Raw genomic sequence first — 16996 nt, forward strand, 5'->3', positions numbered from 1 at the left:
CAATTTTTAAAAATACTGATGCCTAAGCCCCAGCCCAGACCAACTGAATCAGAGTCTCTGGTTGAGGCCGGCATCAGGGCTTCTAGAAGATCCCAGGTGATCTGATATGTAGCCAAGATCTGCCCAGAGGCTGCCCAGCCTGGTCCTGCTCAGACCAGCAGCACCAGCATGCTCAAGCTTCATTCATTCCACTGAGCTACTGAGTGCTGGTCCCTGCCCCCGCAGTGGGGAAGACAGACCATAACTTGAAACCTATCACAATGAATCATTATAAACATCATCAGTCCTGTGCTGGAGCTCTGCAGAGGCCCATAAAAAACACAAGGGCAGGGAGGGACCTGTTTAGAGTGAAGAGGTGCTTGTTCTAACAGAGACCCAGAAGGTGAGAAAGCCAGGAAGAGCGTCCCGAGGCCTTCTTCAAGGCTTAGCAGTCAGGCCTCCCCAGGAAGAGGCTGGGAGACCTCCAACCACCACAGGACTTTGGGTGAAGGATAGTTTTACTAGAATTTTTAAACCGACTTCTGTGGGCAATCTCTCTGCTCCCTTCCCCCCTCACAAAGCCCAGTGAGTGGGACAGAAGTTCTTGTAGGTAAAGAAACACAGATTGAGAGAAGGACTTGGAGAAAGCCTGGAAGTGGCCAGGCCAGGATCAGGCTAGATCTCCCAGGAACAGCCTCAAATCTCTGAGAACTGCCAAGGTCTCACCTATTTTTCAAGGAACCTGGAGAGGTAGCGAGAACCCCCATAAAATCAGATGATGGAAGACAGGACTCCCAGCATCTCCCTGCACATCCTGTCCAACTGACCCTCCACTGGCCCTGGCTTGGGGACACCCGCCCCGTGCTTCTCATCTTGGGCTATGGGCTTGATGTTGTGTTTTGTTTGGTAATCTGCAGAGTGGGTGGGAGACTCCTTGCTCAGCTGGGTGGGTCCACCGTGTCCCCAGACTAAGCTGCTGCTACCTGGTGGCTGACCACTTCTGCAGTAACACCACCAGGTCTGGTGGGAACTGAGCACTCCCTGCCTGGACCCTGCACCCCTGGGGCTTCCCGCTAGCCAGGGGGCACCCACCTGGTTCAGGAAATGAGTGCAGGTAAGTGTCTGTAGGGAAGGGGAAAAGTCTGGAGCCCAAGGAGAGAAACTACCTTTGTTCCACTCCTTCTGGCTGTGTGACTTTGTGTAAGTCACCATCTCACTGGGCCTCGGCTCCCTCATCTGCAAAATGGGGTGACAGTAGTCACCACCCCCCACAGGGCTGGTCTGATAGCTGTTTAGCAGACTCCACAGTGCAGGCTTTCCTCCACCGTTACTGTTATCGCTGTGGGCGGTGTTGTTGGGGCACAGGCTGCGCATCCTCCGAGGAGGCCAGTGGGAGGGGCTCTGGCCGCCAGAGCTCACCTGGCGGTGCTGCCTCTGAATCCAGCACTTCCAGTTCCGCCTCCGGAAGACCATTTTTATCTGAATTCTTTCTTTAATTAAATTGGGTTGACACTGCTTAATAACATTATGTAAATTTTCAGGTGTACAATTCTGTAATACATCTTCTGTATATTGCATTGTGTGCATTCTTATCTTAATTCTACTCACCAGTTGTTACTGGTTAACATAAAAATGAGTCTGGTCAAATAAATACACCCAGTGAGACTCCAACGCGTACAACCGGAAGGAGGGAAAGTGAACAGCGAGCCGGCGCGGGTGGGAAAGGACACGTCCTGAATCCAGCCCGCGGGGAAGTGCCGCGATCGTGGGAAAGTCGGCAGCGGTGGGAAGCGATGGAGTTAAAACTGGAGCTGGGAAGTGGGAGGGCGGGGACACCCTGACCCAGCTGGTAGCCAGCCCTTCTCAGGAGGGTCCAGTAGAGACCACCGTTCCAAAACCCGGGGAGACCGTCCCCCAACCCCGACCCCCGCGGAGCCCCTGCCAACCGGGGCAAGCGGACTCCGCGGGGACCGACGGGTCCCGAGCGCAGCCCGCGGTGCGTCTGGAGGACGAGTGGGGTCTGGCGCCTGTCTCTGAAAACCGAACCCAGCCTCAGATCGCCCAAGCCCCCCGCCCACGCCTCCAATGGAGTGTGGACCAGGTCCTGCGCGCTGGCCAGGAGCGGGGGACCCTGAGCTGGGCACTGACCTGGGCACTGAGCTGCGCCGGGAGGGCGACGAGCAGCAGTAAAAGGAGGAGCGCGCGGGGACCGGGAGGCCTCATCTCGCCGGCCCGGACCTCTCTGCCTGGGAGGGAACAACGCTGTCCGACTGCTGCCGACTGTGTCCAGCCCATGCCGAGTGTGTCCAGCCGATGCCCAGCGTGTCCAGCCCACAGGGTCAAGGAGGTGGCAGCGCAGCCGGTCGCCCGGGAGGGTAGGGAAGGGGCGTGAAGTTCGGCGGGTGCGCGCCGCCTGGGACGCCTGCGGTCACCAGCGTCCATGGTCCAGAGGTGGGGGTGGGGGGTGGGGGAGGGAGGCGCCGGCCCCCAGGTCGGTAAGGAGGAGGGGCCGCCCGGCCAGGAATGCGCCTGGAGTGCGCCCAGCCCGGGCCCGGAGGCGGCACAACGCCAGGACCAGGACAGTGGGGCGGCCGCAGGGCCCCCAAGGAAGACGGCGGGGTCCGCGCACTAGCAGGAAGGAGGGCGGGCACCCACCTACGCGAGATCTCCTGACCGGCCCCTTACAGCCAGCTGGGTAGACTGAAGCTGACCCCCTGCCCCCACGCAGTTGCAAGTGGCACAGTGCGACCCCCACCCAAGTCTGTCCACTCCCCAGTCATACATGGGCACCGTCCTCCACCGCAATGTGGCTAGATGGTCTTCACAAACTCGATAGGAGGGCGACGAAGTTCTCCATCCGAGTGAACTAGTGTCCTAAATAATGCTATCGGGGTCCAGGGACTCCAGGCATTGGGACTAGGATCTACAGTTCCCCACCACCCAGACGGAAGGGGAAACAGTCTAAAATGGAGGTGAATTATGGGGACACTGAACGCTTTCCTGCAACCAGTGGGAAATAGCGCTGGGCAAGGCAGACACAAGCAGTCTGGAGTCCCCTGCACCCAGGGGCTGTGGGAGGAAGCAGATGGACTCCCCCAGCTCCTGGAAAACGTATCTAAGTTCCTAGGAGACGTGTTTTCAGAGGCAACGCTGCAGATGGCACGGGGCACATCGCGGGAGCCGAGCCTCAGATCTAGTCCTGTCCCGCTCCTCTCTCAGCAGAGCCCACTCAGGAGGCTAGAGCCTCAGAGCAGGAGCTGTTTTCCTTGGATGGCAGAGGGTTTTAGAGTCCTGCGGGAAGTGTGGGGCAGGGTGCCGGGGGCCACATGAGCGTACCCAGAAAACCATGGTGCCTCTCTGGCCACCTTCCTGCCCGAGGAAATGGAGCAGCCCATTAAGTGCACTGGGCACTCCTGGTGAGACATCCTGAAGAGAGACCTGGTCAGACATTGCTGCTCCCTTGTCCAGGTGGAGGGGACCAGGCAGCCTTGGACACTGTGGTTTACTGCCTCCATCTGTCATGTGTTTAGTGTCTATGCCCAAGCCAGTGTACCCCTTTCTCTCTGTACCCCCAACCCCACTAGTGAAAGGTTTCATTCTGGCCAGCATGGTCGTGTTTATTTTGCCTTTTATCCCACCTTTGCTTACGCTGCAGCCTCCCCCGGAAGGAGGGGCAGCACTGCTGCGGCAGGGGGACCTTAGAAGGCAGATTCAGACCAGATGCCGGAGCACTAAATGGTAGGTAGGTGGCCACAGGACAAGGGCAGCAAATGAAAATTAGTAAGCAGGAAAACACATCCGAACAAACAGCCCCCTCCCCCAAGCCTCACTTCCTGTAAATAAAATCCCTGAAGTTCTGTGACCACGTATTTAAGTGAAAGATCGGTGAGGTTGAACGCAGCCTGTCCTGGCCACACGTGGCTCTGGGAGGAGCCCTGAGTTTGCATCTGGTGGGCAAGTCACTCAGCCACACCTGATTCCGTTCCTTCATCCGTGAAACTGTGAAATCGAGGTCTCTTCTGCTTTTATGAACACATGGAGAAGGTAAGAGAACAGGAAAGAAGGCCAGCGTCCGGGTCCCAGTGGCTTGGTTCTGTCCTCACCACCCTCAATTTGCAGTCATTGAGGCAGGCCTTGCAAAGCCAGACCCTGGCAAGTTTGTCTACAAGCAGCCAGACCGTGACCATACGCCAAGTGCCCTGCATTTGGGGCTCCCAAAATTAACCTCTGACTTCATAGAACGGGCCTGTCGGCTCCATTGTTGCTTCTGTCTACAAAAGAACGTCCAGCCTAGGAAAAAGTCTTGTAAGAAACTAATGACAATTGCCAGGAAGCAAAATCTCAACAGACTGAGAAAAGGCTCCCGAAAATGGCAATGTTACAGCTATTTTATACATAAGAATCAAAGGAGGGTATGTAAGGAGGGTTACGTGAAATCCATTAGTGGGAGATTGAGGGAGCAGGAGAAAGCAAAGTGGGAAAATCTCTGGGATTGGATAAAAAATAAAATGGAGAGACACTTTTTTTGACATTGGTGGGTGCAGGATAGTTAACATTTACAGCACAGACACATGGTATTCAGGGAATGAGATAACATGGGTGTTCTGTGGTCTCACACTCTGGTGCGGTGGGTGTGCCCTGAGGGATCTGGAGATTACTCTCGATATTTCAGAGGTATAATATTTTAGATGCAAAAAGACAATTGACAGGCTCACTTAAGGTAAAGACTGCTCTTTGTCAAGGAAGCTACAGGCCTAGGACGTGGCTACTCCCCATGACTCACTTTAGTTAGGAATTTTTGTGTTCAGACCATTCTATGTGGTTACTTTTGGTCTCTGAATCTGTAAGACCTACCACGCTGAGCTTGTCAGGATTAGCATGTGACCCCTTTTTCGTCCACACTTCTGTTTCCTCTATATTTAGTTTTCAAGAGAACATTCTTGGATGTTGGAGGACTGGTGGGTGGGGTCTACACAGCTAAAGAAAATATTTTTAGAGGTTTTGGCAGAATCAGTTGCCATCTCTGGAGCTCCGTGCTCGCTTTGGTAGCTGGTGCTCCTTGCAAGATGTGAGAACGCAAAGCAAGGCACGATTTGCTGTGGAAATCTCGGACCTGACCGGAAGCGGCACCCAGCTGGCAACAGCCTGTCCTGCAGGGCCCTCTGGCCCCGTGGGGCCTCACAGCACATGGCTCCCCCTTTGGGTTTTATGGGCTTTTAATCAACTTACCTGTGGCCGAATCCTGTCTGATGGCTCATTTGGGGCTGCTTCTCTGCCTTTAGCTCCTTCACCTCGCATCCATCTGTGCTTCTAAATGTCATCAGCCCCCACTGACCAGCTACAAGGGTCACAGGAACAGAGCCCCAGGTGTTAGCCTGGCCCAGGATAACAGAGTAGCACTGGGGAGGTTGGTCGAGCAGGAGTGCAGTCCATTCAATACACAAACACTTAGGAAATGTAAGTCGGGCACAGCCCGGGGCCAGGTGCTACATTATTCTGTCAATCTAGAGGCCCAGCCAACAAACCGTGCAGTCCTGTGTTGAACTTTGAAGAGACTGTTTGCCCATGTATGATGTCATGACAGCTAGGAGAGACATTTCCCCTAGAAAACTGTTTCTAATTTTATAAAATGAAAGTCTGTAGAAAAGCAGATTTACTAGTGCTATGATTAAAGACCAAACCCTGTTCCCATCTGCCAGAAGGAGGAGAACATTGCAAGTCCATTAATGCCATTCCAAATGCCTCTGGAAGTGGCAGAGTGCTGGGCGCAAGCAAGGACACACAGCCCGTGAAATCAGACGCGCCTGGGCCAGGTCTCACCGCCTGCATGCTGTCCAGTGGCATTCAACTCTCTTAATCTTTGCAGGCCTGTGTCTTCATTTATATCCTGGAAACACTATTTATCTGAAGAGTTATGAAGTTCCAAAATAATGAATATAAAGTGTCTAACACAGTACCTGGCATATAGTAGGTGCTTAGTTAAGGGGTGTTGACTAAACTGATTCTGAAAGTCCTTCATATGGGGAAAACATAAGAAAGAAACCAGTATCAAGAACCCAGTGTAGGCCAGGCCCTCTGTTAAGCACTTTACAGCAGCCCAGCGAAATGGGTTCCCTTATCATCCCCATTTTTCAGATTGGGAAACAGGCTTAGGCTGACTGGACTGTAAACATGGGGAGGTAATGGGGAGAGACAGGATTTACCCTTGGGTGTGACGCTGGGGAGTGTGCTGTCTGCTGTGCCACGCTACAGGGATCCCCTCAGGACTTGCTCCTGTGCTCTTCAGCTGTTTTTTGTTTTTGTTTTTGTTTTTTTTTCTTCATTGATTTTAGAGAGAGAGGAAGAAAGAGGGAGAGAGAGATGGAAATATTGAAGAGAGAGAACATCTAGCGGTTGCCTACTGCATGCCCCCACTGTGGATTTAGCCCACAACCTGGGCATGTGCCCTGACCAGGAATTGAACTGGCGACCTTTTGGTGCATGGGTTGACGCTCAACCACTGAGCCACACTGGCCAGGCGCTCTTTGGCTCTTATATGATAGTTTCTAAGGCAGACATATCACAGTTAGCTTCAGGAGAAACTTTCCAGGGTACATTTTTTTGTTGTTGTTGTTAATCCTCACCCAAGGATGTTCTTCCATTGAGTTTTAGATAGAGTGAAAGGAAGGAGGGAGAGAGGAACATCAATGTGAGAGAAACACGTGGATTGGTTGCCTCCTACAGGACCCTGACAAGGGCCAGGGATCGAACCTGCAACCCAGGCACCTGCCCCCGACCCTTCGGTCTGTGGGCCAACGCTCAAACCACTGAACCACACCGGCCAGGGCACTATTGATTGCCTTTTTTTTTTTTTTTTTTAATAAGGTTTTCCACATTTTTTTTCCTTTATTGATTTAGAGAGAGAGGAAACGTGAGGGAGACAGAGATAGAAACCTTGATGAGAGAGAACATCGATTGGCCGCCTCCTGCATGGCCCCCACTGGGAATCAGGCCCACAACCTGGGCATGTGCTCTGATTGGGAATTGATCTGGAAACCTCTTGGTGCATGGGTCGATGTTCAACCACTGAACCACACCGGCCAGACTTGATTGCCTTTAAGTATGGATCATTTTTTCTGGTTTAGTGGTATGCTTATTTTGGATTGTATCTAGTGATTGCGAATGATATCTTATAGATACTCCTTATTCTGTTATGTTACTCGGAATATCATTTCAAAATTGTGATATAATTCACATACCATAAACTTCACCACATTAAAGGGTATAATACAATGGGGTTTTTTAATATATTCACAAAATCATGCAACCACCACCACTGTCTAATTCCAGAACATTTCATCATCACAAAAAGAAACCCCATGCCCATTAGCAGTCATCCCCCAACCCTTCATCCCCTCAACACCTGGCAACAACTAATTTACTTTCTGCCTTTATGGATTTGTCTATTCTGGACATTTTGTAAAAATAGAATCATAGAATATGTGGCTTTTTGTGACTGACTACTTTCACTTAGCATAACATTTTTAAGGCTCATTTCATATTGTAGCATGTATCAGTACTTCATTCCTTTTTATGGTTGAATAATATTCCACTGTATGGATATACCACTTTTCATTTATTTGTCAGTTGATGGACAATTAGGTTGTTTCCAAGTTGTGGCGATTAGGCATAATGATGCAGAGAACGTGTGTAGCCCTGGCCAGTGTGGCTCAGTTGGTTGAGCATTGTCCCATACACAGAATGCTCACCAGTTCAATTCCCAGTCAGGCACATGCCCGGGTTGCAGACTCACTCCCCAGTAGGGGACATGCTAAAGGCAGCCAATCAATGTTTTCCTCTCTTTCATTGATGTTTCTCTCTCTTCCTCCCCTCCCTACTTCTCTAAAATCAATAAAAACATATTTTTAAAAGTTCTTTTTGAAAAAGGGATGTGTGTAAACACATTTTCATTTCTCTCAGGTATATACCTAAGTGTGGAATTAATGAGTCACATGGTAATTCTTTAGCCATTTGATGAACTGAAAAACTGTTTTCCCAAAGTGCTGTGCCATTTTACATTTTTGCCAGTAATTTATAAGGATTCCAAGTTATGCACATCCTTACCAACACTAGTTTTGCCTTTTTCATAATAAATAAAAATGAATCTTATTGTTATAGTCCTTTTAGTGGGTATGAAGTTATATTGTGGTTGTGATTTGCATTTCCCTGATGACTTATAATGTAGAGCAACAATTTTCAACCTCTTTGATCTCATGGCTTTGTGTCTAACATTTCAGTCTTTAATCCATTTTGAGTTTATTCTTGTGTATGGTGTAAGAAGGTGATCTAGTTTCATTTTTTTTGCACATATCTATCCAATTTTCCCAACACCATTTATTGAATAGACTATCTTTACCCCATTGTATGTCTTTGTCTCCTTTGTAAATTATTAATTGATCATAAAGTTGTGGGTTCATTTTTGAGCTCTCTATTCTGTTCCATTGATCTAAATGTCTGTTTTTATGCCAGTACTATACCGTTTTGGTTACTATGGCTTTGTAGTGTAGTTTTGATATCAGGTAGTGTCATTCCTCCAACTTTGTTCTTCTTTCTCAAGATTTCTGTGGCTATTCAGTATCTTTTGTGGTTCCATATACAGAATATTTGTTCTAGTTCTGTGAAATACCCTATTGGTATCTTGATAGGAATTCCATTGAATCTATAGATTGCCTTGGGTAGTATGGATGTTCTAATGATGTTAATTCGTTCTATCCATGAATGAACATGGTATATGCTTTCAGTATTGTCTTCAATTTCTTTCTTCAGTGCTTTTTATTTTTATTTTTTTATCTTTAGGGAGAGAGGGAGAGATGCTAGATAGATAGATAGATAGATAGATAGATAGATAGATAGATAGATTTATTGTTCCACTTATTTATGCATCCATTAGTTGCTTCTTGTATGTGCCCCGACTGGAGATTGCACTGGCAGCTTCAGCATATTGATAACACTCTAATCAACTGAGCTACCTGGCCAGAGCTCTTGAGTGTCTTATAATTTTCCGAGTACAGGTCTTTTATATCCTCAGTTAAATTTATTCCAAGTTTTTTTTGTTTTTTTAACCAACTGTGAATGAGATTGTTTTCTTAGTTTCCCTTTTTGATAGTTTATTATTGGTGTACAAAAATGCAATGAGCCCAGCTGGTGTGGCTCAGTATTTGAGCATTGACGCATGCATCAAGAAGTCGCCGGTTCAATTCCCAGTCAGGGCAAATGCCCAGGTTGTGGGTCTGATCCCCACGGGGGGGGGGGGGGGGGGCGGTGCAGGAGGCAGCCAATCAATGTTTCTCTCTCTCTAAAAATCGATAAAAATTATTTTTAAAAAGTGCAACAATTTCTGGATATTTAATTGTATCCTGCTACTTTACTAAATTTGTTTATTAGTTCTAGTAGTTTTTTTATGGAATCTTTAGGGTTCTCTACATAGAACTATCATGTCATCTGCAAATAATGACAGTTTTACTTCTTCCTTTCTAATTTGGATGTCTTTTATTTCTTCTTGTCTGATTGCTGTGGCTAGGACTTCCAAAACTATTTGAATAAGAGTGAAAACAGACATCTGTGGGTTGACTTCACTTTCTTGATAGTGTCCTTTGAAGCACAAGTTTTTAGTTTTGATAAAGTCCAATTTTTTTCTTTCATTGCTTATTTTCTGTGTGTCATATCTAAAAATCCTTTGCCATATCCAAGTTTATGCAGATTTATGTTTTCTTCTGAGAATTTTACAGCTTTAGCACTTAAATTTAGATCTTTGATTCATTTTGTTAATTTTTACATATACTGTGAAGTAGGAGTCCCACTTCATTCTTTTGTATATGGCTGTCCAGTTGCCCCAGCAATATTTGTTGAGGAGACTGTTGTTTCCCCATTGAATTCTCTTGATACCTTTGTTGAAAATGAATTGACCATAGACATATGAGTTTATTTCGGGTCTATTTTATTCCATTGATCTATGTGTCTTTCCTGTTCCAGTATCACACTGTCTTTTTTTTTTTTTTATCCTCACCCGAGGACATTTTTCCATTTTTTGTACAGATAGAGTGGGAGGGAGGGAGAGGAAGAGAGAGAGAGAAACATCGATGCAAAAGGGACACATTGAGTGGCTGCCACCTGCACGACCATCCAGGGCCGGGGACAAATTGCAACCGAGGTACATGCCCTTAGCGGGAACCGAACCCGGGTCTCTCTGGACCGCAGGCGGACTCTCTAACTGCTGAGCCAAACCGGCCAGGGCACACTGTCTTGATTATAGTTGCTTTATACTGTTTTGAAATCAAGAAATATGAGTCCTTCCCCTTCTTTTTCAAGATTATTTTGGCTATTCTGGGTCCTCTGAAATTCCATATGATTTTTATCATCATTTATACAAATAAGTTGACTGGAATTCTGAATGGGCTTGCATTGACTCTATAGTTCAGTTTTGGAAACACTGCCATTCTAAGTCTTCTGGTCTATGGACAGGGGATTTTTTTTTTCCCCTCATTTATTTTATATCTTACTGAATGTTTTGTACTTTTCAGTGTACAAGTTTTACACTTCTTTTCTCAGCTTTATTCCTAAATAGTTTATTCTTTTTTTTTTTTTTTAAATCGTCACCCAAGGCTTTTTTTTTTTTTCTATTTACCTTCAGATAGAGTGGGAGGGAGGGAGAAGGAGAGAGACAGAAACATCGATGTGAGAGGGACGCATCGAGTGGTTGCCTCCTGCATAACCCCAACCAGGACCGGGGACAAACCGCAACCGAAGTACGTGCCCTTGAGCAGAATCTAACCTGCGACCGGCCAGGGCAGTTTATTCTTTTTAGTGCTGCTGTAAATGAAAATTTTCACATTCAATTTGTTCACTGCATGTTTACAGAAGTATGTTTTGCTTTTGTATATTGATTTTGCATCTTGCAATCGTTCTGAGCTCCTTATTAGTTCTAATAGTTTGTTTTTGTTTTTTTTTTTAGTAGATTCCTTAGACTTTTCTTATACACAGATCATGTAATGTGAGAACATATTTTTGCCTCTTCCTTTCCAATTTCAATAACTTATATCTTTTTCTTGTCTGGTTGCCCTGGCCAGAAGTTCCAGTAGTATGATGAATAAAAGTGATGAGAATAAACAACTTTGTCTTGTACTTATCTTACAGGGAAAGCACCCAGTTTTTTTGTTTGTTTTTGTTTTTGCCATTGAATATGAGGTTGGTTGTGGGCTTTTGTAGATGCCCTTTATCATATTGATAGTTTCTAGTTTGTTGAGTGTTTTTATCATGTTACAGGTGTTCAATTTCGGCTAATACTTTTTCTGCATCTATTAAGATGCTCGTGGCTTGTTAGTTTGTCTTATTGATATAACGTATTATATTGATTTTTAGATGTTAAACATCCATGTATTCCTGGGGTAAATCCTGGTTGGATTTTAATTTCCTTTTCATTTTGTACTACATATTTTCAAGATATTTTCTTAGTGGTTGCCTTGGAGTTTACCACTAATATTTTAATTTATAACAATTTCATTCTGATTAATACCAACTTAATTTTAATAAAATGCAAAACTTTTCTTCTATATAGCTCCTTTCTGCCTATTTTATGCTGTTATTACAGCATAATTACATCTTTGTACATTTTGTGCCCATCAACCTAGATTTATAATTATTTCTGTAATAAATATTTATTTTAAATCTGATAGGAGACAAAAAGGAGTTACAAAATAACATTTATACTATCTTTTATATTTACCTACATATTTATTTCTTCATATGGATTCGAGTTACTCTTTAGTGCTCTTTTGTTTCAGCCTGAAGGACTCCCTTTAATATTCTTTTTTTTTAATCCTCACCTGAGGACATTTTTCCATTTTTTTGTACAGATAGAGTGGGAGGGAGAGAGAGGAAGAGAGAGAGAGGGAAACATCGATGTGAAAGGGACACATCGAGTGGCTGCCACCCGCACGACCAACCAGGGCCGGGGACAAACTGCAACCGAGGCACATGCCCCCAGCAGGAACCGAACCCGGGTCTCTCCGGACCGCAGGCGGACGCTCTAACCACTTAGCCAAACCAGCCAGGGCCCCTTTAATATTCTTATAGGGCAGGATTGCTAGCAACAAAATTCTCTGGGTTGTTTTTATTTGGGAGTATCTTTATTTTTTAATTCATTTTTGATTGGTAGTTTGCCCAGATATAGAAAGCTTGGTGACAAGATTTTTTCCCCTTTCAGAACTTTGGATATGTCATCCCATTGCCTTTTCCACCAAAGTTTTTAGTAAGAAATCAGCTTTTAATCTTATTGAGTATCCCTTTTATAAGTCACTTCTTTGCATGAATGTGGCTCTTTAGATTCTTAGAAATATGCTGGTTGATTTTCAATGTCTCTGTGATCCCTTTCGTTAATTTTTTCCTTTTAAGGTTTTTTTGGTTAATCTATTGTTTGCCTCAATTGTTATTGCCTTAGGCAACTGCAACATTGAAACACTTGACTGCAAATGTTTTTAACAATCGTCACAGAGGAAGAGGCTTTTAGTACTGGGCAAGCTCTCAGCCAGTTTTTTTTAGTAGGTTTTCCAAGAAAGCACTAGACAAATCAGATAATGACAATTCCTTGGAAATGAAGCTTTGGAAGATCTCCAGCTCCATTTTGCTTCATGCAGTACTGGGAATGTGGGCACTTAAGTTTGAAGGTTACCACTGAGCTGGGTTCCAGGGGTGGGGGATGGTAAGACAAATTAAAACACTACCCAGCTTGGTGTTCTTACTGAAATCAGGCATTTTTCTTGAGTAAATGCTGCTTAGGTTGTAGCAATACTGGTTAACTCCCAGAGTTCTAAAAAGTTTAATTCGGAAAGTTTTTATGAGTTTTTTATTTTTATGAAGGGTTCAATTTTCAGGGGTCCTTAATTCTCCATTTTCTCTGGTGTTAAAACCCCAAATTATTTTTTAAGCAGGAAGTTTACACGGTTGGACTAAAGCTGAACTTTCTCTCCCGTTAGCAGAAATCTCAGCTCCTCGTCTTCGGCCTCAGGTGGGTGTGTGCGCCGCATCTGCTTGGTTCAATGAACTGGGCTTATATACAGAATGTGATGCCTTCCTTCTGTGGTTCTCAGGAATTCTTCCACTTTCCAGCTACTGAGATTCTTCTAACCTGTCTTCCAGTTCAACATAAGAGAGGTTTTAGATCTGGGTTTAATCTCCCTAGTTGGCACAAACTATGGCCTGTTATGAGTTATAAAGTCATAAAAATGGGAAATTCAGCCAGTGCAGTTTCCTTCACCAAATGTTAAGTACCTTCCAGTGTCTTCCTGTTTTTTGTCTCTCCAGTATCTTCAAGTAGTTGTTATTTAAACTTTGTATAGAGTTGTCTGTGGGGAAGGTTGGTCCAATAGAAGGTACTTCTTCATTATCAGAACTTGAAACCCACAAATGCATTTTATAGTAAGTTCATTATTTAAAAAGCAACTTTATAGTTAGTGAAAAGGCCAGCTTGTTCATTCTCCTCTTAATATAAATGTAAAAATAATTTTTGCCCAAAGTTGTTTTTTAAGGGAAGATAAAATATATGGAATAGAATGTCTTATTTTCAGTATGTTCATAGTGCTAAAAATAGACACTGTCCTAACTTTATGGACTCTATTCTGCCCCAAAGAAACCTCCACTTATTAAACTAAGCAGAAAATCACAATTGGGACTATTTATGGAAAAACAAGAATTTGGAGACTAGACTGAAAGATAACAGTCACATAAAACGATGTAGCAAGGAATAACCAAAGCATATAAAGTGTATTTCAAGTTCCGACGTGCAGTTCAGTCCTCCCACAGAACCTTCGCCTCTGACCGCAAGGACCCAGAGGCGAGCAGAAGGGCCCAGGAGGCAGGCTTCACCGGGGGCCAAAGCAGCTGGGCGGCTCCCCATTCTCCGGTCTGCAAGGTAAACTCAGAGGACCCCTCCAGCTTTCAAATTCTAATTCTGAGGGAGACTGGAAATACACCAAAACGATAAGCATTTTCCCAGGGTGCTGCTACTCAGTGTGTACATCTTGGATTTTTATTTCATCTCTAAATTTGTTTAATGGCATTTTAGTTAAGTAAATTTGTAAGTTTTTTAAATGCAAGAATTAGAGACCAAAAAATGTTGATTAGACCTCTTCAGAAATGTTACTTTGGCACCATCTGCTGGGGAACTTTTAAAATCTTTCCTGTGCATATATTTTCTTATTTTTCCAAAATGATTTAAAGGAAACTTTGTCAATCACTTAAATCTGAATTGAGCACCTTACCAACTTATGCTAGCAGGAATTTAGGTGTAAATTCAGTATCACTTTAGGGGCACTGAACTTGTTCTGGGTCACTTCGTTCTAAGACGTGTAAATAAGACTTTGAAGGTGTCTGAATTTTATGTGGAGGCACGTTTCAGCCGATCTCGGTGGCACCTGACAATGCAGCACTTTTCAGAATAACCTCGGCCGTCTTTGAAGCCTGCGCACCAGGCACCTGAGACACATTATCTTAATTCTCTAACCAGCAAACATATATTGTTCAGTGAAACGTCCTCTCCCCCAAACTTTGACAACTCTTCAAGGATGCTTCCCAGCATTAGACCAGCTTGTCACTTGCCAGGAAGGTGGCCTTGGCAAGCTGTTTAACACTGTTTCCTTATCTATAAACTCACCGGCTGACCTGTCACATTGGTACTGAGACTACAGTGGTTAACAAAACCTAGAACTAAGTGCTCCCTAAGTCACCATGACTGTTACTCCAACAGACCCTGCTTTTCCTCTGGGAATACCCACCTTGGCCACCCCTACGGCTGGCAGGATTTCAGTGAAGACAACTCTCCTTGCTCCATCTACTTGGGACAGTATGAATTTTATTGATTAATGGATTAAACTGTGACCTGAGACCATGCTTGTTTCTGGTATCACACAGCCTCGTTGTGGCTCTCTCACTTTTTACATAATTATTTCTCAACGTTTACCTGAGGAAACTGGGAAGATAGAGGCTTTTACATCTCCCCCAGTCCGCTGCCCCCAAATAATCTGCGGCAGAAGCCATCGGGTGTCCACGGAACGCACCGTCTCCTTTCACAGGAACTGGAACAGCACACAGGCCCAGGCTGCTGACATTCCATCTGCCCGGCAGTCCACGTGGGAAGACTTTGCCAACGGGATGTGCTGAGGTGTGATGTGCACCTCTCACAGGCTGAGCCCCACACAACTTCCCAGGCTGCACGAACTGTCTGTCCCCTTCTGCTGGATGGATGCAGATGGCAGGTCCTGGAGATGGCGGCCCCCAGATGGAAATGACCTTTGGGTCCCTGAGGGACTGTGGTGGTGCCAGAGGAAGGGTTGCCCTGCACACCTCCATGCCCACCCTAGACCTGCTACATAATCAAAAACCACGCTGACTCTAACCTCTAGCCATGGTGCCACTGGGAGACATTTCTACTGTCCTTCCTGTTCACACGAGTAACAGTTCGCATATGTGAATTTGTGTTTTTCTTACAGTAAGTACTTTTCTGTATATTATATATTCTTCATAATTTAATGGTTGTAGACTATTCTGTAAAGTAGCTGGTCAACTTGTAAACCACAATGGTTGACATTTAGTTCATTTCTAATTTTGTCTCTAAATAATGTTATAATGAACATTTTTGTGCAGACGGCTTATTCTATATTTTGACTCATTTTTAAAAACATGATCAGAATTGGCATTATTCACAGGTTATAAGCACACTGTTGGACATCTTTTCACAGAGTCTGAATCAATTAGTTTAACATAATTAATGTGCTCATTTCATCAGACTTTGAAAGCAAAAGGATCTTATAAATATATAATAGTATAAACTCATGTCAATTTGATTTTTAAAAATTTCCCCCCCTTTTATTCTGCATTTCTTTGATCACTACTGAGGTCGAACACTTTTCCACGTTTGTTAATTAGCTGAGTGGATGAGAAGGGGGCCACATGCTAACCCTGACAAGCTCAGGGGAGGCCTGCACGGTGATCTTACAAACTCGAGACCAAGGGCAAGCACACAGGGTGGTCTGACTGAAAGCAGTGCACGGGGGGCAGTCACGACAAAGGTCAGTCTTCACCCTAACTGAGCCTGCCGTCTTTTTTCCTCCATCTATGATAACATACTTTGGAATATCAAAGTAATTTCCTTTCTTCTCGACCCCTCAAAGCACGACCCCTCACTAGAGCAGACCACAAAGCCCCTCACTGCTGCTATCATGGTAACTGTTGACTGGTACCCAGCTATATGACAGATGTGCGTATCTATCATTTTACTTTTACGCAACCCCAGAGATTTCCCTATTTTGCTTTCTCCCACCCCCCTTATCTATCACCAATGAATTTCATGTTACCCCATAAGCCTCCTCCTTTGATAGTAATATATAAAATACATGGTACTACTGCCATTTTCTGGAGCATTTTCTCAGTCCGTTGAGATTTTGCTTCCAGGCAGTTGTCGTCAGTTTGGCTCAAATTGGTAAACATTCTGCCAGGTTTGGTTGTTTCTCACATTGACAGTTGTACCTCCCCTTGGAAAAACTTTACGTCCTGCTATCAACTGGAGTCTACGTTTTCTGTAGATTTACATAATCTTGTATTAATAGATATTATCAAGAATCATCCGAAAGCAATTTATTAAAAGTCAGAACAAATATTAAGGCACAAAATACATCAATATTTTCAAACAAAAATCTGAACAGTTTTGTCTGACATTCAATTCAAAAGCAACTTTTTCCAAATTATACAATAATTTAACCTTTTTCAATAGAAAAAATATAACTTCTTCAGCCCCTAAACCTTCTTTCCCAATACACGTTTTCCTACTTCTAAAGAAGTTTCTTGGTGTGTAGTAAGCTCCTGCGTTATGATGACACATCCTTAAAAGTCTCGTTTGTCACATATCCATTTGGTACGCTGAGGACGTTATCCGTCAGTATAAGGTCTGGTGTTTTGTTCTGCTCACTGCATGCTGCTGATCATGCAA

The 16996-nt window shown here is 44.6% G+C and overlaps 1 protein-coding gene across 1 annotated transcript in view; it reads right to left on the reverse strand.

The window, feature by feature from the left end:
• Positions 1-2256, reverse strand: part of FBLN7 (fibulin 7) — a 33739-nt gene extending 31483 nt beyond the window's left edge. The window contains exon 1 of the mRNA XM_036263205.1: positions 2128-2256. Within this exon, the coding sequence (XP_036119098.1) occupies positions 2128-2202 (75 nt within the window). The 5' untranslated portion in view covers positions 2203-2256. The remainder of the gene's footprint in view (positions 1-2127) is intronic.
• Positions 2257-16996: the final 14740 nt, after the last annotated feature.

This window comes from Molossus molossus, unplaced genomic scaffold, assembly GCF_014108415.1.
Source record: "Molossus molossus isolate mMolMol1 unplaced genomic scaffold, mMolMol1.p scaffold_m16_p_15, whole genome shotgun sequence".
In the NCBI taxonomy this organism is placed as follows: domain Eukaryota; kingdom Metazoa; phylum Chordata; class Mammalia; order Chiroptera; family Molossidae; genus Molossus; species Molossus molossus.